The sequence below is a fragment of the Egretta garzetta genome, unplaced genomic scaffold, assembly GCF_000687185.1.
Source record: "Egretta garzetta isolate BGI_Z169 unplaced genomic scaffold, ASM68718v1 scaffold182, whole genome shotgun sequence".
NCBI lineage: Eukaryota > Metazoa > Chordata > Aves > Pelecaniformes > Ardeidae > Egretta > Egretta garzetta.
In genome coordinates, this window is record NW_009258767.1 from 923,172 (window position 1) to 950,385 (window position 27,214).

Consider the following 27,214-nt stretch of genomic DNA (forward strand, 5'->3'; position numbering starts at 1 on the left):
TTGATGACAGAGGATGGCCCAACAGACAAAATTCTCATTTCTAAAGGTTAGTGACACCTTTGAAATGAATGATTTTTGACAGATTGAGATCCCAAGGGTCAAATCCTATCACTAGAAAATCTGCTGAAGAATAAGACTAGACTGAAACACAGTTATCATAACTTAGAGCAAGTTATCTCAAGTTATGGATGCTAAATTAAATCTCATTTAAAGATATTTGGAACCATCTTCTTGAGATGCTGACTCCTAAAGCTGAATAAAGGAAAAACTTTGCCAAAAGCATTGGTGTCTACCAAAACATTAAACACATTTAGTTAATGAAAGGCAGGTCACTAATGACAGCAGCTTGTGCAGATAAGCCTGAGGAAGCCTTAAACTAATGTGGACACTGCTAGCACAGTAATCATAACATGATACTTACCATGGCTCTGTATTAGCTCCAGTTCTTGGACAGTTTTGCCAACTTGTACTGAACTCTACTGCTATAAACATCAACTAGCAATTCTCAAGAAAGAATCATCTTGTGTGCATTAAGTTATTTTTGGTTTTCAGATATATTGTGTTATGTATGCATCATAAGGATAAATTTACACTGCAATAAAACCCATCAGCCATTTGAATCCTTGGTGCCTACAGTTAAATTTGTTTTCAGCAGTACTTACTTGTTGGCAGTGGCTCATCCTCCCGATATGCATGCTTCTACACTTTCTGAAAAGCTACTGGATTCCCAAACAACCCCACTCCCCCCACTCCCAATGCGGCTTACTTACGCTTCTATAGCCATGTTAGGGGTACAAGTGAAACTTCAGTTTTGATAATACTGGCCCCTAGCTTTGCTTCTGACACTGACTATATATTTAATGTAAGTTGTGTTTATTTTCAACTTTAAAAAGAAATCACAAAGCAGCACAGAAACTGTATTTTTCATGACAATTTTTTCTGATTAAGAGAAAAGGTAGACACTCCCAAGATGAAAACTGGAACTTCATTATAGCTGTAAGGTTGACAGTTATACAGGTGTTAGATAAGGCAGCACAACACCACTATTACAGTTCTTAAAGCCTGAAATCTTTTTCTAGGGGACAGTCACAACAATCAGAGAGTAGGAAGCAGTGGAGTAGATTGGCAGCAGACAAATCCTACTTCCCTAATTAATCTGATATTACCTTGCAGTCAATACTATACAAGATTACAGTTCTTGCTCCCAGTGTATGAAATGTATTTACTCTCTCCTTTTTTCTGCTACAAACGTCAAAAATAAGAGAAACATTTTTCTTCCTTTTACTTAATGGTCAAATTTTCACTGCACTACAGGAAGTTTTCGCACTGCTTGCTGTTTCAACTAATATCAAAATAACATGGAGCTATATAGCAATAGGTGAATTTGATCTTTTCCTGAACATAGTGGGGATTGGAACAAGAACACCCTGACTGCCTTTTCCAAAAGGCTAATCAAAAGGAAAAAAAAAAGAATGCCAGAAGTCAAGGACACTTATACATTTTAAAACCAGGTGTTGTCTGGGGTTCATTTCATAAACAAATTTAGAATGTGTATGTGAATACAGAATGCAGCAAAAACTGCTGAAAAGCCTTTAAGATCCAAAGCAATGCACCCACACACACACACACACACCAAGCAGAATTATCTCTGGTCCTTAAACAGAGGTTTGGCAAAGAAGAGAGAGAAGAGGTCAGATTTTTGCAGTGTTTCAGTGAAACCTTTCCTCCCATGAGAGCAGACCCAAGCAATGTCTTTTTTGCCTCTCACCCTGATGACCACAAAGCTTGAGCTTCATTAGGAACTGTTTACCCAAGAGTATTTACCAAAGCCATTCTTTACAATTGTCATTACTAGTAGAGTACTCATATTGGATTTATAGCAGAATCTCTCTCTAAATTTTCTTGTGTAAAACAGGCCTGCAGGCTTCTGCCTAAAGGCTAGAGCAGACACTTAGTAAATTTTTAATCATTAGTCAACTTAGCTTAGACACTGCATTTAAATCCTGGTTATTTTGATGCAACACAAGAATAAAAATACACTTCCATTTTAATAATTCTCAATCTCTTAAATAACTAAGTGGATTTTACTCCAACTGCTAATACTGGACTGTGAGTAGAAACAAAAACATTAATAATTTTGGTCTAAACAAACACCCAGAATGATGAAAAAAAAAATCATTAACAGTAGAAAGGTCTAACTAGAAAGAAAGTAAAGTTTTAACTAAATATTGCTGAAATTTTCTAAGGCTTGAATGCTTCAGTATCTTTTTATTTCTGATAAATAAATTAAATGCTCCTGAACAAATAATTCCGTTTGTCAAAATGAAATGATTTTATAATAAAACTGAGTTAGTTATAGAAAAATCTCAGAAGAATGAGATCAAAGACTAGACTTACAATTTTAGGCAGGGGGAAGAAAAAAAAAAGTCTTAAGTTTTCACCCTCTGAAAAATGTTCTGGTCATCCCCCATCCCCTGGTCCACGTGCAAGAAATCCTGCATAAAATGCAAGATTCAGGATAGAATGCAAGCCAAGTGTTCTCACAGGGGGTTCTGGGGGGTCAGGTTTTTTGGAGGTCGGGTTTTTGTTGGGTTTTTTTTGGTTTGTTTTTTTTGGCTTCGTTTCCTTTTTTAAAGTGAAAATCTTGCAGATTGCTCAGATCTGATATGGTCACTCTTGGCAAAAAGTCTAACTCAATTATTCTTGATTTTCTACCCATTTGAAGCCTGTTTTCCAAAACTATCTGCATGAAAGCCAGAGTCAGAACAGGAATATCGAAATTATGTAAAATGATTGCGCAGTTACGTTCACACAAAAAACTTCAGCCACTAAGTACAATCATACAAGTACCATACATAAAATTTTTGTTTGGCAGCATCTGGAGATAACAGTAGCCAACTTCTGAGAATTATTTTATCCCTTGAGGTCAGTTGCTGTTAAAAGTCAAATCTTTTTGCATAAATTTTTTGCCCAATGCTTCATTATTCTGTTACTAGTAGTTGTTTATGCAAGTGACATTTGCTCTTTTTTTTGACATATTATTTGATATCACATGAAATTTTATTATTATTTGATATCAAAACCAATGCTTCCTACTACAGAAGTTGTAGAATTTGTTTCTTGTTTCAGTCTCTGATCAATGCATTTTCTCTAAAAGTTTTCTTCCACATAAACCATGGAGAATGACATCTGAGATTGTCTCTAAGGTTCACAATATCAGACAGCATGCTACTACATAAACTCCATAATAAACAACAAGAGTGAGATACAGGAGTTCTTTAGCTATAGCCAGAAATCAGCAATTTCTGATTAATATTGCGATCTTAGGAGACTGCAATTATATAGTTACAGTAAACTTTTTTTATGATGTCATAATATTAACAAGTGTTCATTTGGGAGTACATTACTAATCAACAGAAACAATGAAACATGATGTGAATGTCCCTGAATATTATCTACGAAAGATGTATTCTTCATCAGAAAAATATTTCTCAGGACTTTTAGCATAAAACACTTTTTCAGAAAAACTTGGAATTTCTTCTCTGAAAAAGAAGAAATTTCACACACGAAGGAGTTTGAATGGTTTCACATCATGGAATAACCGCTGTTGATAACAGTTTGGTACTAACAGGTTCACCAGAGAGAAGGATGAATCAACAACAAGAACCAGAAACTCACACCTCCCCACTATCAGGCAGTAGATCTAAATAAGACAAAAAACAATGAACAAAAGGGGAAGCTTTCTTTCTTAAATACAACGCATAATTAAGTCACAGGACTCACTACTAAAAGATTCTGTAGGGCGCTAAAAACCAGCAAGAGTAGTTCAATAAGGAACTTGATGTGTTAAGAGAATAAGCAGAGTTGTGGCTACTGTCATGGTCTGGATAGACTTTTCATCCTGGAAAGCATTTAAAATAAATCATAGGGAACATATACTAAAGAGGTATCACATACATACTGCTTATCGTGCTAATCCCCATGGCATCTGCTACAACTGCACTAAGACTAGATGGACCTTAGTTACCATGAAAACATTTCATGTCTCCCAATCCTCTGCTCCGCACACTACAGTAATTGGTCTGGCTTCCGGGTTAAACTTGTCTTCTACATACAGAGACTGCTGTCATATAAGTTTGGAAGATACTTCAGCTTTTAAACAGCCTTTTATGAAGATGTCCTTAGATTTGTATCGAAGATTTTAGACACATTTGAGAATTTGTTCTCAAGCAGAAAGTTTGAGAAGAGACAGTTGCATGGCTTTAAAAAAAGTTACAACATATACGCATCACTTCAGTGTGCATAGGCACTCACAGCCTAGCTTTAAGAAGCACAAAAGAAGATATTTGATCATCCTTTCCAGCAACATTTAGTGTATGTTACAATTTTAAACTCTGTCTTTCAATAGCACAACAAAAGTTACATCAATACCAAATCCATACTTGTCATGTAGGAAACAGACTGTTTCTTTTTTAAAGTATACCTTGTATAAACTCCACTTGCTATTAGCTTTCTAAGTTGGAAACACAGAACCTAGTATTCATCAATATTTGTAGATTCTCAACATATTCCAGCATTTATACTTGAACTGTGAACTTACAAATGCTGAAGGCAAGAAAAGGACTCCGAGTTCGTAAGAACGGATCATCAGTTGGGTACCATTTTTCTCCAGAGCTCCCCAAGCTGCTTTAGATAGATTGGCACTGCAAAGAGAAAAGAAGTATTTCAGTGAGGTATAATCTTCACAGCAGAAAAGCTTAAGTACCACAGCTGTAGCAATGCACTTCTAGCAGGAGAACTTCACTTCAGTCAGAACAGTCTTTTTATGAGAAGTGATTCGGGTGTTATTCCTTATTGCTATTTTTACAGCACAGTGGGAGTAGCAGAGACAATATATAGAAGGGTATTCATGTAACACATGTGGATAATTATACAAGCCTACTTGTGTCCTATAGATCTACAAGACAAGTTCAGTCTTTTGAATCTTCTCTGCACATTTCAGAAAAGAACTTGGTATTGGTAAATAGCTTCAATTTGATGACTTAGGAAGATTAAAGGATAGGTCAGTTATGACTAGTTACATTATAATACTTCTAGTACAGAGCATTTTTGCAACTGTTAAACAGTATCTTTGGCTCCTGATATTTTGTTCTTTAATATATTTATGAAAACAAGTATTTTTGTTTTCATGTGCTGTTCAACACCATACTGTAGTTGATCCTTCATGAGTATCTGCTATGAAGTAGATCTAGTTGGGAATCAAAAAATAAATGCAAGTCTGTTGTCAAAAGGTACTTCTACGGCAAAATACAAAGCTTAAACATTATGTTTTAACTGACAGACATACTAGATGCTTTTTGATAGTAGCAAATGGTGAAACAGAAGAAACATGAAAAAAAAAATAAAAGCAACCATGAGTTTCTGTATTAGGTGGACTCAGCATCACATTTGAATTACTTAAATCCTCTAAAAAGCACCTTAATCACTACTACTGTTTCAGGCAACAGTATCAATGAGTGATGAAATTTAAAGAGCCGGAAAATAAAGAGGAAAAAAGGTTAAAGTAACTGAGCAATTAAGAGTAAGGGTACAAAGACCATGACCTTTAGTATGTAGGGTTACACAAAAATCAGTTTTGGCAAAACTGAAACATGTCTGTATTTTTCATTCACAGTAAGACATCCTCTCCTCACATCAAGAAAATTCTTGCTCCCTCTCTTGGCTTCTTTAAAAAACAAACAATAGAAATACAAAGCTAGACTTCAAGCTAGACCACTGAACAACTCAATTTGTCAGAAGGTCAGATTCCAAGTATTATGTAGCTACATGTTTTGTAAGAAGGATAAACTTAGGCCTAGCCCCTATCTATTTTGTACAAACCAGTGCATTCATGTATAGCACGTGTTAAAGAAACTCAACCCAAAGTTTGAAAATACTTACCACTTCAGGTGATTCTGAACTCCAAAACTGGCAGGTACAGCTCAGACAAGATTTTGGTTCGATTGCAACAGTTCCCCACATAATCATTTCAATTTGCAGCCCCAAAAGGGGCAATGCAGTGAAGACACATTAAATATGGACAAAAATTCATATCCCTACTTATAGTATTATGAGGATTATGGCAGTAACTCACCTGGGCCTGCAACCGACAAGAATGTTACATACAACTTTTTAAAGTGAGAGGCGTATGGTTAGTTGTTTACCTTGTAACTAAGAACCATGCAATCTTCTGGAAGTCAGGAGAGGGTCTCATGTATGTCTTAATGTGAGGTATAGCGTGACTTCGACCCGAGATTTCTGCTGACCACTTGCTAGAAAAAGAAAAGGAATTATTTTCATATACAATTTTTAGACCTCAGAATAAAACTATCATTATACAGTGCGATATTTTTAGTAATACTACCCTATACTTGTAACATTTAATACTTTTCCCCCCTACAGAAAGGCTGAAAATACTTTAACTGAATTTTTAGTCCTGAAATCCAGAAGGGCAGGATTTTTTTTCTTTATAAATAAACCAGACAGATATTCTCCTCAGTGTATCAGGCTCTCCTAACAAGTTTTTCTAGTCCTCCACTCCAGCTAGCACTCTAGAAACTAAGTCCAAACTTTGAGACAATGTTTCTTCTTTGAAGACTATCAATGGTTATGCCTTTAAGCAAAGGCACTTGGCACCAAATTAAACCTCACAAAATTTCCTGAGCTCATTACAATTTATTATGCATGAAGTAGAGGCAGGGAGCAACTGATAGATTGTTGATATTACCCTTCCTCTTCCCTTTTCTATGCCCCTAAGCCACTGAGAAATTTGAAGGCTTAAGAGAGTAGAGGTCATATCTATGTATGCATATAAAAACTGGTTTAAAACAACAAGCCATTACTGGGTAAATCAGCATCAATGTTACAGAACTAAACTTTAAGCAAGCAGTAAATATATGAACATAACTGAAGGTATGTAATCATGGTATTGAGAAGCACTTTCCACTCACAGCTGTTAGTCCTCACTCAAAATCAGGAAGAAGGCTTCCAAATACACCTTCCTCCACCCAGAGACTTTTCTTTCCTCAGTTTGGAATATAATAGACTCTGGTTTTGGTTGTCACAATGTTGTTTCCCTAATTTATCGTTCTCTTCTAGAAGGCAAATAAAAAATAATCAATCAGCTCTGAAAAACCTCTTAAGTGAACTGAGTTCATTTAAAAGCCTAAGAAGATTGAAGTGAGTGGACTGGAATTATTTACCTAAGTTGACTTTCAGGACTGACTTTCACATGAGTTATGTCAACAGGCTTTGCAGTTCAGGCGTCAAGACCTACTTACTTTAACAACCCTACCCTCTGATGAAGGAAAGAAAACTGTTTCTGAGAACTGGTCCTGTATTCCTGAAGGGCAAGAGTGGAAACACTATATGCATGCTTGGAGCAAACTAGACATCTTTATATTTTGATGCAAGCCACGCTGAAGTCTGTTTCTGAAGAACAGATTAAGATATATATGATACAGAAACAGCTAACTAAACTTGTGTTCCCCTAGAGAACTCTACATACATACAGGTTACAAGGCTATGCCATAACTCAACAATTCTTGTTAATAGCTTTTCTCTCACAACTGACAGTTTAGACAAACATAATTAAGTTTAAGGCACAAAAACTACTGGTAACTCCAGCAACACTGTAGTAATGAAAATGAGGGAAAATATTAGAATTGGGAACTGAACACAGGATTTTCTTTAGATCTATCTTGCTGCCTTACTTGAGGACAAACTTCTTCCCCCCCAATATTAACTGCAATAATTTTCAGATACTATCTCAGTCTACTGTCTTTTTGCCTCCTTATCATCTCTGACAGATAAAATTAAGTACTGTGTTTTAGCAAGAGTACTACCGCTTCTCTTCTATTTACATTCTACAGTAATCTAATTGCAGTTAGCCTCAATTACAAGTGATTGAAACTGGTATTCCAGAAAGTTAGAATCAGAGAGGGGGAGCATACATTTTGGCTGTATTTTGTTTAATAGCACAGTACGAACAGGAAAGAAAGTGATTATGTTTTTCAATCAGGTTTGGTTGCTTTGGGTTTTTTTTCATTTGGTTTTTCTTTGTTGGTGTTTTGTTTGTTTGTTTTTTTTAGTAATTACCGCATTGAAAAACTCAGGTGCTTTTAGTAAAAGCATTATTAGCAAATAAGTATTTAAGAAATGTTTTCCCTTCAGCCCAGAAGTCAGCTTATCTTCAGACTGCATAATGGAATGATAAACCCAAAGAACTCAAAAGGGTTTCAGATGGGTACAATATCTCATTTAATCTATTCTTAATACGGCTAAATTTCAACTTCACCATGGAACTTTCCTGGCATATTTTAGAAAAAGCCAAAACAGATTACAAAAAAACCTGAAGTATAATACAAGTGCAGTTGCTTTGCACAACAAGGATGAGAGCATGCCTCAATATAACAATTTCAGGCTAATTCTAGTCAAGTTGGCTTAACCCATTTTATGCTTCATCAGAATGCAGCTGGATGTACACAAGACTGATCTCACGTTGCAGTAAACTTCAGGCATATTCAGTCTTACCAGAGACAAATACACTAAGTTAATAGGTTTAGACTGGATATAAGGAAGAAATTCTTTACAATGAGGGTGGTGAAACACTGGAACGGGTTGCCCAGAGAGGTGGTGGAGGCCCCATCCCTGGAAACATTCAAGGCCAGGTTGGACAGGGCTCTGAGCAACCTGATCTAGTCAGTGGTGTCCCTGCTCACTGCAGTGGGGTTGGACTAGATGACCTCTAGAGGTCCCTTCCAACTCCACATTCTATGATTCTATGAAATGAAACTAGCTTTCAGAAATTTTATGAAGCAAAACCACAGCTTGAAGTAGGGGGGGTTTTTTGACAGTTAGAGGTCATGGTACCATGTAAACTAAAAGCTTACGGGGTGAGGAATAGGAGTTATGTGAGTAGGTATTATCAGAATTTGAACACTAAAGCATGAAAGCCTTTTTGCTAGTGTTTTTTTTGTATTCTCCTAGGACTAGAACTCCTTATCATTAATGCTGCTCATTTCTGGCACAAATGAGGTAAAGGAGCAGACACAGGCCCCTTTACAAGTGGAGCTACCAAGACAGGGAAGACAGTTAATCCCAGCATCCTGAAAATTAATCTGTGCAGACATGCAGAGCCAGGAATAACTCATTTTTTACAGCACCTTCTCTTTCATCTTTTAATTCTTACTTCAAATAGTGAATACAGCTTTTGCCCTTCCTACTCCTCTATTTTCCCCAATAGCTATTTTTGAGTTTCGTGTAATTTGGGGGTTTTTTGGGAAAGGAGGGAAAAAGTATTCTCTACCCTGAATAAGGTATCTTTTACAATATAGAAAATGCTTTGCACTCACTTGCACTACACTACAAATATGAATGCTTACAAGTCGTTGCTTTTATATGTACTTAACCACTTGCAAAATTTCAGAAGCATCTTTTTTAAATGTTTGATAAATATTTGGTTTACTCCTCAATGAATTTTTGAGTTTGAAAAGGAGACTACACAGCAATCACAGTGCATTTAGCTGGAAAACAAATAGCAACTACCAATTGCCACCAACGTCTGACATTTCTGGCACAAATGAGGTAAAGGAGCAGACACAGGCCCCTTTACAAGTGGAGCTACCAAGACAGGGAAGACAGTTAATCCCAGCATCCTGAAAATTAATCTGTGCAGACATGCAGAGCCAGGAATAACTCATTTTTTACAGCACCTTCTCTTTCATCTTTTAATTCTTACTTCAAATAGTGAATGGGCTTTTAAGCTCAAGATACTGGCAATAAGGCTTGAGCATAGCCAAAACAAGTTGCATCATTAGCGAACAGTAGGTCCTCTGTGTAAATGCTCCATAACTCTCATCTTTTATGTTCTTAGAGGAACAACACTGTAGTTCTTCAAACTGAGAAGAAAGATGATTATTCTTCAAAACTCCACAGGCCCAAAGAACAGATCTAACACAACTATGATTATGGACTTGTCAACAGCAAGTCAAACAAGCTGTTTCAAACCAATTTCTTCCAGTCTTTGAAAATGAAAATTTGACAAGGTAACTGCACAAACATAAGGCATATGTTATTAAAAGTCAATCAATTAAAGTGAGCATTAAAATACGAAGTTTTAGGTACTGCTAAAGCCAATCAACTGTTTCCAAAGCAGCAATTAACAGAAATCATTAAGCATTGCAAACCTCTCCTTATCAATGAGTAATACTGAAAGGAAAAAACAGCAACCCTACCAGAGAGAAAACTGAGCAAACTGCACGAATACACAGTAGCTAATCTAACAAAGCAGTTGAGCAAGCATTTGCTATGATGAGAAAAGTGGAATCAGTATTAAGTTTAGTCATCTTATTCTTTTGAGAAATTACTACAAGAAATTTGAGAAATTACAGTTCAGAGCTGCATTACAGGTTAGTTAAACACACTCAACTGGCAGAAGAGAGAGAAAAGCAGCCCACAGACATTTTAAAAATTGTATGCCTGGGGCAGAGCTTCTGCCTCTTTGGGTAAGCCTATAGCACACCATTTTCCAATTCCATTGATCTCTCTCTACTTGTAAAAAGGAGCTATTCCTTCTCCTTTACTGTAAGTATAGTCAACTCTGGTAGGATCCCTAGGTTCGTGTTTGTTTTGTATTATTTTCCAGTAAGGTAAAGACAAATTCCCCTAATCCTACTGCCCAAAGCTAGTCTTTAAAATATAGCTCATCTTATATATAACTACTGAAACAGGACCTACCATTTTCTGGTCTCTCAGGTTACCACAGATAAGAAGCTGCTATATGTCATCTGCTCTACGGTAACAGCTTACATGCAGGCTTTCCTCAAAGGCTAGTATCTTGTATTACTGCAGAGTAAGAATCTGCATCTGGGTAGCCACTACAGAGCAATTATGCAGGGCCACTTGTTGTCTGCAACCAATTCAACAGATAAATTAAAATCAGCCCTTTTGTTGCCAGAGCAGGACCCTAACATGCCCAATGAGAAAGGTATATGGGTGTTTTCTCATTAAACAGGAATAAAACAATGAATGATCTCATTATCAAGTAATGTTCTGTGCACGAAATAAGAGACTAACCAAAAAAGGTTACATTTTTTCTTCCAATAAGATTCTCATGAGGTATATGCTTAGAAACCTGAATTATGGCTGCACAAACACCCCGTTTTACAATCTCCTCACTCTTTGATTCACGACTGAACAGTCTTGAAGTCTTGAAGCTGTTTGTAGCTTTCTTCCTTTGCTGAATGTGCTCAGAGGACACACTTCAAAGGCAGGAGAGACAAAGCCTCACAAGCTTTCTGTTCCAGTTCCGTTCCTTGAACATTGATCAGCAAGGCTCACGGCAGCAATCATGTTCACTCCAGAAAGGAGGATGCTCTCTGCAACTAGCAACTGTATTCTCAGCCCTCTGAATATATGCACAACCTTACAAACTCTTACTTAGATATAGATAAAGTACCTTACCAGCACAACTTCCACCTGGAAGAGTTAAAAGTTTCTGGTGAAAGGAATGGGGAGCTGTGGTCTTGTAAGACATTACTAGATTTATTTTTTTTTATCTGTGCAAAACAACTTTTCCCATTGTTCTAAAAACACTCTTAAGTTTTTAAAGATTCAGCCTGAGGGAGACATCTGGCATGGAGTGTGTTAGACTGTTAGAATCTGGCAATATTAGTAGCAAGTGAAAATAGAAGTTCTTAATGGAAAACATCAGGCACCTCTAACAAAAGATGATATTACCATAAGGGACTGAGAATTTTTGGAGCAGGACTGCTGCACTCAAAAAACAAAAAAACCCCCTTCCTAACCCTGTTGTGGCTCAGTTGAAATCCTGTTTAATACTGAGGCACAAGTGGGAAAGTGAAATGAAACTTAAAAAAAAGTTTACAGAATCCAAAATCTGGCAGTGTCCTCCATTAGCAACAGTATCCCACATAATTTTTAGAGATAAATAGCACCTTTTGACCATGTTTTGGAGATAAGACCAGCAGATAAAGAAACAAGGCTTCTATTTTAAGGAGTTTAAGAATAACATGCTTCTGACCACTTCCTCTTAATTTGCTTTTAACACTCAAACATTACAACATTCTAAGTTTAAACATACAGTCTAAGAAAAAACCCCCAAATAATTAAGTTCTACTTACTGAAAATAGGAATGCAACCACAGCTGTTTCTGTGCTGTCTGTATACTGTACGGAAGCGAGCCACCAGCTTCAGGAAAAAATAGAACATGTACATTTGGTTTTTGAAAGACATTCTTAAAGCAGCAAGCATCTTGAGGAATAAGATCTCTGTACTATCCTCATGACTTATTTTCAGCAAATGGTTAAATGCTCCAATAGTATAAAATGGTACATGGGCTTGCAGCTTTTTTCATTCCTATAATTTAGCAAGTTCCTAAACACTATGTAGCAGATTTACACTAGGAAAAAGAGAAACAGTATACAGGCTTTAGAATTAATTCCTCTTAGAAGACAGACATTTATAGGTAATTTTTTGTTACAATACCACTTGATATCAACAGATTAGAATCATTACTCATATAAGCTAGAGGGAATAAGAGAAGCAGCTTTCAGAAAAAAAAAAGAAAAACAACACAACCCCCTCAACCCCAAAACCACCCACCAAACAATATTGCTTTAAAGAGCAAAAACTTCTCTGATTAAATTGTACTTGTATCAATTTGGTCTTTGGCTAATGCATGTCGTGATTTCTTGAAATGAATTTAACAAAAAAGAATCAGCCATGGCACACTGAATTATATTAGTGTTGGGTATTAAAAACATGATGCAAAACCTACTGCATTCAACCTGTGCTAGAAGACACCATAAGGACCTTTTACAAATACTTTACTACTCTCAGGGATGCACTAACTGCAGGAGTCCACAGAGCTGTTCATTTGCACAAATAGAGTTATGTAATTCACCAAGTTATTTCACAATATGAAAGAAATTACACTAAGGAGTCATGGTGCAGATTGTATCTCTGACTTGCAAGAGTATCAACTTTGCTAAACAGATGAGGCAGGCAATCAGATGTATTTCAAAAGACCCTGACTTACTGATGGGAGTCACAGATACCTATAAACTCACTGGCTGCAGTTCTACATGTGTCGAAACACTGCTCAATTCAGAGGAGAGAGAGATTAGAAGAGCTCAACAGCTACTCTATTTCATACTACACTGCAGCACAGGTATCAGTCTTGGAACAGAAATACATGTTTATGGATTCAGCAATGCCAAAGAATCACAGAATTGTTGAAGTTGGAAACACCCTCTGGAGATCATCTGGAGTAACTCCCTGCTCAAAGCAATGTTGAGCAGAGCATGTTGCTCAGTACAGCATCCTGTCAGGTCTTGAGTACCTCCAGGAATGGAGACTCTACCACCTCTCTGAGCAACCTGCTGCATTTAAACATCAGAAAACATTTTTGCTGTAAGGGTATGCTGGAATCTCCTGTATCTCAGTTTATGTCCGTTGCCTCTTGCCCTTTCGCTGGTCACTAGGTGAAGAATCGGCCTCTGCTTTGCATCCTCCTATCAGGCATTTATACACATTGATAAGGTTTCCCAGGAAAGTTCTCTTCTCCAGGTTGAAGAATTATCCAGCGCTCTTGGCTTCTCCCTGTATGACAGATGCTCCAATCCCTTATTTTTCTTCACGGCCTTTTTCTGGACTCAGTTCAGTATGTCTCTGCCTGTCTTGTACTGGGAAGCCAACAACTGGACATAGCACTCCAGGTGTGGTCTAACCAGTGCTAGACAGAGGGGCAGGTCACCCCCCTCAGCCTGCTGGCATCATACTTTCTAATGCAGCCCAGGATGCTGTTGGCCTTCCTGCCACAGGAGTACATTGCTGGCTCATCTGCTTAGTGACCAACAGTGCTCCCAGGTCTTTTTCTGCAAAGCTGCTTTCCCCCAGTCAACCCCTAGTGTGTACTGGTGCCTGGGATCATTCTTGCCCCAGCACAGTACTTTGCATTGCCCTCTGTTGAACTGCATGAGGTTCCCATCAGCCCATTTCTCCAGCCTGTACAGTCCCTCTAAACGGCAGCACAAACCTGATATGTCAACTGCTCTTCCTGAGCTTGTATCATTTGCAAACTCACTGAGGGTGTACTCTGGCCCACCATCCAGATCAGTAATGACGATATTAAAGGCACAGCCCCAATATCAATGTTTGGCACACACCACCACTACTGTCTGACCTCCGGCTGGCCTTTGTGCCACTGATCACAACTATTGAGGCCTGGCAGTTCAGCTGGTTTCCAATCCACCTCATTGTCCACTTATCCAGCCTGTACTTCATCAGGTTGTCTGTAACTGACGCTTTAGGAGACAGCATTGAAAGCCTTATTAAAGTTAAGATAAACAACACCCAGTGCACTCCTCTCATCAAGCCAGTCATCTCGTCATAGAAGGACATCAGGTTAATTGAGCATAATTTCTCCTTGATAAATCCATGCTGACTAGTGCCGATCACCTTCTTGTCCATCATATGTTTGGAAGTGGTTTCCAGGGTTCTTTGTTCCATTCACCTTCCCAGGGATCGAGGTGAGGCTGACAGGCCTATAGTTCCCCAGATCCTCCTTCTTACCCTTCCTGAAGGCAGGAAAGAATTCCTTTCTTTCAGTCCTCATGAATCTCTTCCAATCCCCTTGACCTTTTGAAGGCTAATCAACAACGGCTTTGCACTGACATCAACCAGCTCCCTTAGCATGCATGGGTGTAACCCACATGAGTGCTTGCTTTTAAGAAACAGAAGCTTCACTGCATCAGAATACTACGGTACCTCTTACAGGTTGGCTGGGGCTATGCTTTCTATACAAATGTACTGACTTTGTGAACACAAACATGGGAAGACCAAACAGAAAAATGACATACTGCAATACTAAAAAAATTACTAATGAGTAGCGAAACTTCTTACTCTCTATTGTATCTGATGTGTAAGATGACACTGCAAAGAAAACACAAGGAGAACTTGGCACACTCAAACCTGAATTTTCTACCAAAATGAAAGTAAGACTGAAGTTAGAACAGTGGGCAAGAGCTGGTTTTTCTTCTACAGTGACAGATGAACATGGATATACAGATTTAAACATTACATACCAATGCCCACAAAGCTTCTTCTATTCAATCACCATAGAGGAGCTGGAGTCAGAGCTCCAGTAACAGCGATAGAAGGATTCTATTGCCACCTATTCTACCAAGTGCTCAGCAAGATGACAAGTTCAGGCTCATTCCACATCAACCACTGAAGTGATTTTGCAGGACATTATGACCACAAAAAGCTAATAAATGGGGGTTCATCTGCTTACCAGGGTAGCCTTCCAGACTTTGCCTCACATTGTTCACAGTAGGATAAACCTTCATGGAGGGGGGAAAAAAATCCCAGTAACTTTAGTAAAGCAGCACTAAATACACAAGCTGTCAACTTTCAAACAAAAAATACCTTAAAGAAAGCTTACTTGAGAAAACAACATTGAAAGCTTCATTTTTCAAATGAATAAAATTATACTTCAGCTTAAAACTAGTTGTGTGCCAATAACAAAGATATTTTTAACTCTCTTGCAGAGCTTACCAAAATTAGCTAGCAAGACTCAAACAATACTGCTCCAACCACTTCCACAGTGGTTAACTTAAGATTATTTTATGGTATTTTAGACTCACCTCAAATACAAGTACGCAGGGGCAATTAGCACATGGTAAGGGCATGGTTTGACAACATTTTGTCCTTGACTTAACAAGCTCCTGCCACAAACTTGTTTCTGATCTCACCTTAGCTGTGCTAATAACCTAACCAAAATAACCAGGTTAGAAAATACTTGTTTTAGATATTAATTACTCAGGGTTCAGTTATATCTCAGTAGCAGAAACAGCGGCATCTACAAAACTCAATGAAAGACAAGCTATAGAATAAGAATACAATTTTGTTAGATTATATATACTCCAATGTTACACAGATGGAAATTATAGTACATTTTTATAGTATACGATACATGAGTGAGTGTCACCAAGTGGCATCCTTATGGTTTCAGGATGAAAACTACATTAATGTTTTCCAAAAGTTAAAAGCAAACCAACGACTAAGATTTAAATGACAAATGAATAAATGTTAAATAAAGGTCACTAGCATCTAAAAGACATACCAAATGAATTGGAACATCACATTTAAGGAGAGCTGTCACATTGCTGCCTGCAGCCACCAGGCTCTCCTGGAACTCCGAGCACAGCCATTTGGACCCATCAGCTCCCATTGAACCAATGCTTGAGAACTGTCCAACAACAGGCCAGGATTCCTGTGCTGGTATTGACGAAGCATGCTCTTTCAAAAGCTAGTGAGGGAAATTAAAACATTGTTAGACTTCAACAGGCAAATAAAACATTAATTAGGGGGTTGATACTGCTTCTGATATAATAAATCCTCTATAATTCACTTCTGACAACAAAAGATATTAATATTCATACTATCTATTTAACTTCGCAATAAAAAAAAAGTCTTCAGGCTCTCCAAATACACCCAGTTTCTTCAAGAGAAGACCAAACATCACAAGTTTTATCCAAAAGCACCAAAGCCAACCATTAAATAATGGGTAAAAAGAATGCTAGCAGCTCTTCGTAAAAACATGAAACATTAGCTTCAGAAGTCACAATGAATTAAAGAACTAAATCTTTTTATGTTTGGTGGTTGTTGGCCATAAAATTCCTCTCATATCCTAAAGTACCAGCTACAATAGAAGCCCAAAATAAGAGGGAGGGGAAAAAAGAACAATTGAAAAGAAAATAGAAATAATCCTTTTAGAGGAGTTCTTTAGCTGTGAATGGAATTTAGTCACATTAAAAACAGATGGATATAAGAACATATTAAATTGTATGTGGTGGCTACTTTTTTCCCTCTCTAGAGAGGACACATAACTAAATGGCTTAAGTCATTAGTGCAGTGTCACCAGATCTATCTATCTGCATTGCCACTAAAAAAAAAATTCTCTTTAATCACAGAAACATTTGCCACAAGACCATCTCTATATCCTTTGCAGGCTTTTTCTATTTTATTTTGTTTTCATTCAGTGTCTTACTTGGCAAAAAAACATGCAGACAACATACGTGGAAAAGGACAAGCTCTTTACAAGCAAGAGGAGGTCTAAAAGACTAATTGTATTGAAAAGCAAATAAATAAATAGACATTTAGTATGTCACTGAAACTTGCCATGGACAGCATAAGAATTCCACATAAAATTCATGATAGAATTTGAAATAATGCCACTCCAGTGGAGACGCAGGTTGAAAATTCCCCAATGATGAGAGTCATTTGACAGACCTTACCTGATTCTAAATAAATACTGAAAAAGAAGGGGATGCAAACTTGAGATATGCAATCTTGTATGAAGATGTACCATTATGGCTTATGTAAATAATGCAGAAGGGGGCAGGGGTAAAAAAAAAAAATATGTCCCTAATTATTCAGTTGATTAAAGATAATAATTAAAAAGAAATCAGATTTTAGAAATGTAGTAGAACATAACTAAAAACCTGACTGAACTGATGACATCAGCTACGTGCAAACTGATTTTTAATTGATGTTTTTTTGCCAGGTCTTTATGGAAAAAGAAACTGTAATAGCCCTTAACATTTAAGTAAATAAAATAAGCCTGTCCCCTATGTGCAGGCAAGTCTGTATCAACACATCTTTCCGCAGTGGGTGCCTCTGAAAAAGGCTATATTTGGTTCCCAGTCACAGAAGACCAGATTTTGATAGCGTCACACTTGTTAGAAACACCAACAGCAGACAAGAAGTCATTTGAGTGGTGGTGCCTGCTCAGATATCTGTAAGAACATGACAATTCAGACCACAAGCTGACCATGGTAATAACGCCCAGGAATATTATGTGCAAAAGTCTACACTGTTGTAAGTTTCAAGCTTATATTATTGCTACCTTAAACTGTAACTATGTATGAAAAGATTGCTGATCATAACTGGAAAAACAGAAAGGAACTAAAGAATGCTTTAAAAAAATTATATTTACAGTTACAAGGATATTAACAAAAAAGGTTACAGTTTTAGTACCTTTCTGAGCCTAAGATGACCCCACTTTTCTTTATCACTACCTTGATATCGTCCAGGGGTAGAACCAAGCAGATACACCCTACAGAAAGAAAAAAACACCAAGTTATTTGCAGCTCTGGAGTGCTTGGGTTTGTAAAGTATTAAGGTATTTAAGTAAAACCTATCAGCAAGGTTGAACATAGAAGCGCGAACAGAAATATTTAAAAACTTTCACACTTAAGATTTACAATACAAACAGAAGTGGATTTTCAGCTGCATAATTTATTATTAGCATCCTATATGGCTGTCATGCACCACTAGGCTGTTCTATGGCATAGACAGGAACTGCATCTATTTCTGTGTACAAAAATGCAGAAGACAGATAATTAGCAATAAATGCAAGCAGCCTGTTTGGCACAGAATTGGGTACGTAACTTTGAGCAAAGCCAATCCATTGCTACATCCAAATCAGCAGATTCAGGTACAAGATTTAATTTGGGCACCTAATAACTGAAAACAGAGAAGAGACCTGCCCAGAATCACAACAAATAGATGGTTTAAACAACTGTTCCTTACTGTATCTCATGCCTAGCTTTATCCATGAATGAACATCCCCTACATATTTTATGTGGCAAGGAACTGATCCTTATCCTAGCAAGTGGCTCTTTCCTAACCCACACAAAAACTGACATCAGCTAGGGCTCAGCCAACCTGTCCAAGCTCATGCAGGTGACCAAGTGAACAAGAACAGCAGCTCAGGCTGTTATCTCACCTGACTATAAGGTACATGCATTTTTTATTTTATACCTTAGACTAGACAAAGTTTCAGTCTCTACTTCCACCACAGTTTATGACCTTTTACAGCCTTTCTTTTCAACAATTTTTTGCCAGCTTATAACTGCTATTAAGCAACCAAGGAGACTTAAATTTTCTGAAGTAAATACCATATTTCAGTGGAAAAGCGGGATGTGTCTATTAGAATTAAGCATCCTGTATTATTTTAAGTAATATCAGCAATGTGATATTAGAGAAGACTGTTTCAAGACAAAGTATATTATTGCTTAACATAACATTACCTACCAGACACAATCCATACCTGTAACATGCAAAACTCTGTACATATGTATATGGATTGGACTTTGCCCTAAAAGTACAGACAATAATCTCTGCTTATATGATTCCCCTTACATGACAAACCAAATACAAGTCAATTTTTTTCCACTGGTAATTTTATTGGAGCAAATATTTAAGCCAAACTGACTTAAATGAAACTACCAGTGAAATGAAACTTAAATGCGTCCCTATGACTTACAGCTACCTTCTGTCAGGTTACTGCTGATGCACCTTTTTTCATTCCTTTAAAACGTGTGTTTATAAAACTAGAAGTTGGTCAATTCAACATAATCTGCATAAAACAGATTTTAAAAAAACTGCCTAAAGTCAGACTCATGTTTGAACATTTAAGTCTGAAACCAGGTAAGTTTACAAAACAAACACATGGTCTAATAGATCCTAACAAAGATGTTTAATTCTTTGGAAAAAATGCATGGAAGTTACTATAAACACAAGACAACATATACCTTGTCTCTGATAAATCATGTTCTTGAATCAGATCTATCCATTCCTTGAGCGTAGGAGAATTGTAAGCCATCAAGTAACTTATTAGGTCAGATTTAAAATTAGTTTCAGATTCACCAGCAGAACCAATTGTTCCCCGGGGTAGCCTTGGATATAAAGGGCTTAACCATATTCTAAAAAAAACAAAGCCACAAAAATAAGGACACCACACATTAATGAATACTAGACAAATTTGTTGCAATACTAACCATAAAACAACTTCCCCTTACTTTACAGCTACAGAATCATCAAGTCTTATACTCAATACCATACACTAATACTTCCAAATGAAAAAAACAATCTTAACACATTTATCCATGCATATATTTATAGCTTTCATCACTGTTAAACAGGACAGGCTCAGACTTACCAACCAGTAGTCCTTCCATCAATATTTTCTGTATCAAAAGAACACTGCAACACATCCTGCTAAGCTACTGGTTTGTGTAATGATATAGAAAAACATCAATTAGGGTGCCTGAAAGTTCTGCATAGTGTGAAGAGTAACCCACAATAACTTGCCTCTCCAGAAGTTCCATCACAATAAAATAGGGTGGGCACTACACAGGGGAAGGCATTTCTTTCTAGTCACACATTATTGTAGCCATGGAAACCAAATATTCTACATTATCAACTTTACAACGTGTTAATAGTATTCATTGCGATTCAGAAGCCTTTAAAACAGAGAAGCCAGCCAACCATCATATTGGTGATATTGCATATTATTGCAGTGTGCAAAAGCTAAAAAAAAAAAAAACCAAAAAAACAAAAAAACATTTGTCATGTTTGACAAGTAGAGCAACTTGTTAAGCATACCAAATAGATATTTTCATGCCTACTTTGCTTTCTGAAAAGCTAACTGCCAAAAGGTACTAAAACTATCCCTAAGTAAAAGATTTAAAGGCAAAAAATCAGTAGTTATATTTTTTGCCACTCAAAAACCCTTATTAGAGCTTGCCTCAGGCAAGATAAAAGCCTCAAAGACCTTGTCCAGATTTAATGGAAATAAAATGGATGTCAAGGTGACAGTATCATAGACTGGTCTGGGTTGGAAGAGACCTTAAAGATCATCCAGTTCCAACCCCCCTGCCACGAGCAGGGATACTTTCCACTAGACCAGGTTGCTCAAAGCCCCATCCAACCTGACCTTGAACACTTCCAGGGATGGGACGTCCACAACTCCTCAGGGCAACCTGTTCCAGTGCCTCACCACCCTCGCAGTGGAGAATTTATTTCTATCTAATCTAAATCTACTCTCTTTCAGTTTAAAGCCATTAGTCCTCGTCCTATCACTACATGTCCTTGTAAAATGCCCCTCTCCAGCTTTCTTGTAGGCCCCCTTCAAGTACAATAAGGCCACTCTAAGGTCTCCCTGGAGCCTTCTCTTCTCCAGGCTGAACAATCCCCAACTCTCTTAGCCTTCCCTCACAGCAGAGGTACTCTGGACCCTGGATCATCTTTGTGGCCCTCCTCTGGACTCACTCCAACAGATCCACATCCTTCTTATGCTGGGGGCCCCAGAGCTGAACACAATACTCCAGGTGGGGTCTCATGAGAGTGGAGTAAAGGGGGAGAATCACAGTAACTTCTGAAAAGCTATTTTCAATTAGTTTGGTGAAGAAATCTTGTACCCTGAGTTACCGTGGAGATCTAAGAAATGCACCCATAAAAATAGCCAAGAAAACAAGAGGTTGAGAGGCCTTATATTAACATGTCACTTAGTCCTATTTTTTGTGCTCTAAACAAAACTATGTCCCAAGTTGGCTGTTAAGTTTAAAAGCTTCTACCAATAAAACAGGAAGAAAATTCCTTCCAAGGAAAGGATACTCGGTCATTTACTGTATTAAGGAACACCATTTATCAGGTTATATTATACAGTCATAGCAGAAGCAGAACATCTGCACATTCACATTATGCTTGCAGTATTAAGATAATTTTTAAATTGCTACTTCAGATTTGTATAAAGAGTATGTTATAGCTAGGTAGTTTTTTCATAAAGAGACAGCATGGCATAATAAATTATCTTAAATCAGTCAGACGGAGTTTAAGGTAACAGCCAGCTCAGGACATAATTTTGTTTACAGTAGAAAACAAGTAGAGTTCAGAGTTAGACAGCTACTACCATCCTAGGTTTGGTTCCCCCCCCAGGATAGCTCAATCTTAGGAGTGTAAGACTTGTAGCACTGGATCATCTGACCTAGTATCTGGTCTCCAGCAGAAGCAGATACCTATGGAAAATAATAATGTAAACATACACCTGCTAGAGATTGTTGCTTACCCCTGAGTCTTCTGGTGCCAATCTTCAGCAATAAGATTGGATGTATGTATCACAACTCGAAGACCTTCTTCATATAACAACAACATCATTTTCCTTTAAAAAAAAAAGTATATAACACTTCGTCTGTTTCAAGTACAGAGAGTAGGAGATAAATTAACAATTCATTAAAATACTCCAAGATAATTATTTTTAAAAGATTTGTTCTGCATAGTGCAAACACTTAGACTTCAATCCATGTGCATGCTAAACTCGCATGGCAGTTGCTAGACTATCCCCATGTACTTTGTCAGCAGCATTATAAGATAGATTCCAGAGTACAGTTTAACATCTCATGCAACTCATTTGCCAAAGCAAAAATGAATACTTGCAGATCACTTTCTATACTTACCATGTTCTTTGGATAAACTTATTCCTTTACAGATAGTTAAAAAAAGAATTAAGGAACACTAAAAGGCCTTTGCTTATAGCTGAATTTATTAAAACTTAGTTCTTTTAAGCTGTCAACTTTTTATTTGAAAAGAAGTTATGTAGGTAACTAATCATTGGGATGGCACAAAAGCTATTTATCTATCATAAATCTAAACTCAAGCTACAGCACAAAGGAGTTTTAAAACTAGTAATGAGTTAAAAATAAATGTCTGTATTTTTTGTACATGAAAATTTGAGCACTTATGTTACAAGTTTTCAATAGTTGGGTAAAGGCAGCATATCCATGTGACCCTGAAGGATAAGATGGTTTCTATAGAAACCAATGCTCAAGAATGAAAGCTTTAAGGAAAAACATGTTTATTTTCGTTGCTGTCCCATGGCAAGCTAATGCTACACAAATCATATCAGGCTCAAATTTAGATAACGATTTATTCAGTAATTTCTGCTTTTAATGTTAGAGTTCAGCAAACTAACATTCAAGTACCTGCATGTGTTTTCCTGTGCTTACTGCATAGTTTATGCAATATGCAAGACCTCCTAACTACAAAATAGTTCCTCACATGTCCGTTATGCCTTGATCGAAGCACAAATTGAGCTGACAGTAAAGTAAGTATTTCACAGCAAAATAAAGTGGAAAATTAAGGTATATAAAAGTGGTAACTGACCAAAACACCACTGCCTCAAAAACCCCACTGACATGTAATGTAAGTTTTACATCATACAACAGGAATCATGTGAATTTAAGTCTTTATATTTGATAGGGTGAAATCTGTTAAGAAACAAAATTGTTTCATTACCCACCAAGATCCAATTTACTGGTCTGCTACCCACTTGTGGTGTTGCATCTGCGCTGGAACACGCATTCAGAGATACACTACCCGGAACAACTCTTTAAAATATAGGGTTAAAGAACTGCAGCATTTAACATCACTATCACTTATTTATTCCAACATGTGGTGGAAGAAAAAAAAACTTGAAGTTTAGCACACAGACAATGAGAGCCACTGCTTAAGTGAAAATAAGCTAAAGCTTTAAAAATTATCAATTTGAAAAACAACCTCAATTCCTTCTATGTCTCTCACTAAACCTAAGAAAGAAGCAAGATTCATTTTTTAAATGCTGATTTCTTTCCTTTACTTGCATGTTCTTCTCTAAACAGGCAATGAGGAGGTCACTATGCTTTCTACCAGAAACACAGATGTACTTTAAGCAGGCATGATGTAATGTCATGTTTTATAAAACAGGTTATACAAAAGGATTGATTGAAAAACACTGCAGTGCCCTGAAACTACAGATATTTGCTACAAGACATAAGATTAAATCTCTTCTTGCATGTAGCTTGCAGTCTACAAAATTTCCTTTGTGACACTTCTATAATATCAAATTAAAGTTTTTTTCTTTGAAAGAGACCCCCAAATTCAGTAATTCTTTCCAGATCATCAATGTTAACTGCAAAAACTGAGTAGTAAATCAGTGTTGTGTCCGACCTGCCAATGAGTTTTGGTATTAAGGCATGCGTTAAGAGCCAGGACCTGCAGTTCACTGAATTCTAACTTGCACATCTTATACCTACCCAATAGCTGATCTGTTTCCTTAAACTAGAACAATCCTATCATCTATAAATACAAAATAATTAAGGATTTTTTTCTTTAAGAGTCAGCAATTTCTATGAAACACAGTTTCATGACTTTAAAATAACTTGCAGACAAATGGAACAGATACACACAGAACATGAAAGAAACTACTTTTCAGTTTCGCCAATGTACATTAGACCTTCAGAATTATGTTTTCACAAACAGTAATAATCTATCTTCCTATTCCATAATACTTTAAGACCCTAGACACTAGTTACTAGTCCAATTATGGTAACTGCATGCACCAACTCTGTGGTCATCTTTAGAAGTGGAGCTTTCTGCTTCGTAAGTGTTACTTACGTATGGTGAGTTCCAAATGCAATATCCAGTTTAGCCTATAAAAATAAAAAGTTGATAATTAAAAATTCCTGTTGTGCATTCCTGTATGCAAGAATGTTAAAGGAGAAGCAGTGCTTCTTCATTTTGTTTCATTTCACTGCTCTCTAGTGGACAGATCATAAAATACATTAGTTTTGTCCTCAAGACCTTTAAATCTACTTTCTAATTTCTAGAAGTTAGACTTTAAATGGCAATGCAACTCTTTGCTGGAACTGCTCCAGCAGAATTTGTGGTCTTTTCCCAGCAATATTTTCAGAAACAGTCACCCTTGTAGAAGAGGACCTGAGGGTCTTGGTGGACACCAAGCTGAACAGGAGCCAGCAATGTGCCCTTGCAGCAAAGATGACTAACAGTGCCCTGGGCTGCATTAGAAGGAGTGTAGCCAGCGGGTTGAAGGATGTCATCCTTCCCCTCTATTCAGCATTGGTGAGGCCACACCTGCAGTACAGGGTCCAGTTCTGGGCTCCTCTGTACAGGAGATACATAGACATACTGGAGAGAGTCCCATGAAGGGCCACTAAGATGATTAAGGGACTGGAACATCTCTCCTATGAGGAAAGGCTAAGAGAGCTGGGACTATTCAGCTTGGAGAAGAGAAGGCTCAGAGGGAATCTGATCACCGTGTACAAATGCCTGAAGGGAGGGTGCAAAAAGGATAGAGCCAGGCTCTTTTCAGTGGTGCCCAGTGACAGGACCAGAGGTAATGGGCACAAATTGAAATACAGGAGGTTCCTTCTGAACATCAGGAAACTTTTTTTTACTGTGAGCGTGACTGACCACTGGGATGGGTTGCCCAGGGAGGTTGTAGAGTCACTGTCCTTGGAGATGTTCAAAACCCATCTGGACATCGTCCTGGACAACCAGCTCTAAGTGACCCTGCTTGAGCAGGAGAGTTGGACCAGATGACTCCCAGAAGTCCCTTCCAACCCCAACCAATTCTGTGATTCCAAAGCATATGGTGACTGTTACAAGCAGCTTAATGGCTGACTTTGCAAAGAAGGACAGAAGCCAGACAGAAATGCTTTTTTTTTAAATCAGTGCTCTGCTCTTATTAAGGAGTACTTACAGCACGATTTCTAGGGAGCGAACGGAATGTGAGTAGATGTTAAGAACATACTTTTAGCCAGTGATGGCTCCAACATTGTGCCTAGTTAATATGGGCATGGAGGAGAAGATTACAATATATGCATTTCATTTTGGGGTACTAACATAACAGAATGCATGTAGACTACCAGAAGAATCTGAAGCAGTAGGAAATAGGAAAATCATCACAAATGCCATTTTCCCCTGCTACTTACTGTTAACTACACTGACAAATTTATATAGGACATAATACATTCAAATTCTTGTTGTGTGTGAAAAGGAAACATTATATGCAAAAATATGAATTTATTGTTAGCATATTTGAAATCTTCATCTAAAATTGTTGCTACTGCACAACTCAGTGCAAGCACCCGATTAGTATAGCACACAGCAGCCCAGAAATCCTGGCTTTTTCAGAACTCGCTAGGTTTGGCATCAATACAGCAATCTCTAGGAAGCTCAGGGGTACCAGATGCCTAAGAATGAAGAAAATTCCAAGATCATGCTCTTCCTAACAAAGAGCAAAATATCCCCATGGTCAATAACGTATTCCACACAGCAAAGTCCTGAAACGCTTGCAAGTTGCCATAAACACATCCCTCCCCCAGGCTGAAACCAGTAACTATTACCTAGGGACAGCAAAAGAGCGAGCATAACATCACAGAGAAAACAGCATGTGCCAGGAAGTGTGCTCACAGCAATTTAAACAGTATTATGGAGACTATTTGTAACAGCATTTTCTCATGTAAAACATATTTGGACAAATAATAATTCTTTGATGAGACTTAAGATTACAGTGACACTAGGACTAAGTTCTGCACTTTACACAGAAAGTGCTTCCTTTTCAGCCATTACAAGAATTTGAGTATGACATGTTAGTGGAGAAGGTGTACAGCTCTTCTGTGAGACCCATGACATTTTTGCGGGCAGTCGCTCTGTGCAAACCTTTTGTGCGTGAGAGTCTACCATGATCGCAGAAGACCAGGAACATAGTTACCATGTTCCTATGGTCCTGGTAAGTATATTCCTTAAAGCATAAGAATAAAATCTTGACTTCCCATATAAGGTGTGTCTCTCTTCATCCATAACAAGATTTTTGAGTGCAACAGATGGCTTAATTTCAACCAAAGGATGATACAAACGTTAATTACCTGACAAAAGCTAATGTTCTCATAAGGGCGTGCTTGTGCAAGCAGTTCAGCTTTGGATTCTCTCTTTTCGCCATGAACTATCAACAGTGGCTTCTTCCTTAAATAAAAGGAGATTACTATTAAAACATCAAGTGAATTAGTAATCAGTCTAAACCACTCCTTCATGTAGCTATGACTCCTGATACCCCAGCAGGAAAATGGCACTAAAATCTATATGCTTTATTAACCAACTCAAAAAAGCAGTAACTTCAATAGAACCTCTAAGAGAAAGACACTAGAAAACTTTAATGGGAAAAAAGAAAACAAAACAGGAAGCATGGAGTAAATTGGACACCAAGTTAGAAACTAATAATACAAGATCTTGTAAGGAACTCTTGTCCATATAGCTAGAGACAGAAAGATGAAAGCTCTCAAATGTATTGATATACACGGTGTAGATCTAAGACAATTTAACCACTGTTATGGGAAAAATAAGAGGGAAAAGGAGAGGGCTAGGCCTACTCTGGCAGTAGTTTCATGTTCACTTCCTAATACTCTGTTCTACTGTTTTTCCAGTAAATGCAAAAAAAAAAAAAAAAAAAAAAAAGAAAAAAGAGAAAAAA

The 27,214-nt window shown here is 37.4% G+C and overlaps 1 protein-coding gene across 1 annotated transcript in view; it reads right to left on the bottom strand.

Moving 5' to 3' along the window:
- TDP1 (tyrosyl-DNA phosphodiesterase 1) overlaps positions 1-27,214 on the bottom strand; it is a 50,677-nt gene that overhangs the window by 19,920 nt on the left and 3,543 nt on the right. Inside the window, exons 4-13 of the mRNA XM_009649344.2 lie at positions 26,613-26,709; positions 24,340-24,374; positions 21,977-22,069; positions 19,662-19,832; positions 18,103-18,181; positions 16,187-16,372; positions 15,356-15,404; positions 12,183-12,249; positions 6,204-6,311; positions 4,601-4,703 (exon numbers count right to left, since the gene is read on the bottom strand). Coding sequence (XP_009647639.1) covers positions 4,601-4,703; positions 6,204-6,311; positions 12,183-12,249; positions 15,356-15,404; positions 16,187-16,372; positions 18,103-18,181; positions 19,662-19,832; positions 21,977-22,069; positions 24,340-24,374; positions 26,613-26,709 — 988 coding nt within the window. The remainder of the gene's footprint in view (positions 1-4,600; positions 4,704-6,203; positions 6,312-12,182; positions 12,250-15,355; positions 15,405-16,186; positions 16,373-18,102; positions 18,182-19,661; positions 19,833-21,976; positions 22,070-24,339; positions 24,375-26,612; positions 26,710-27,214) is intronic.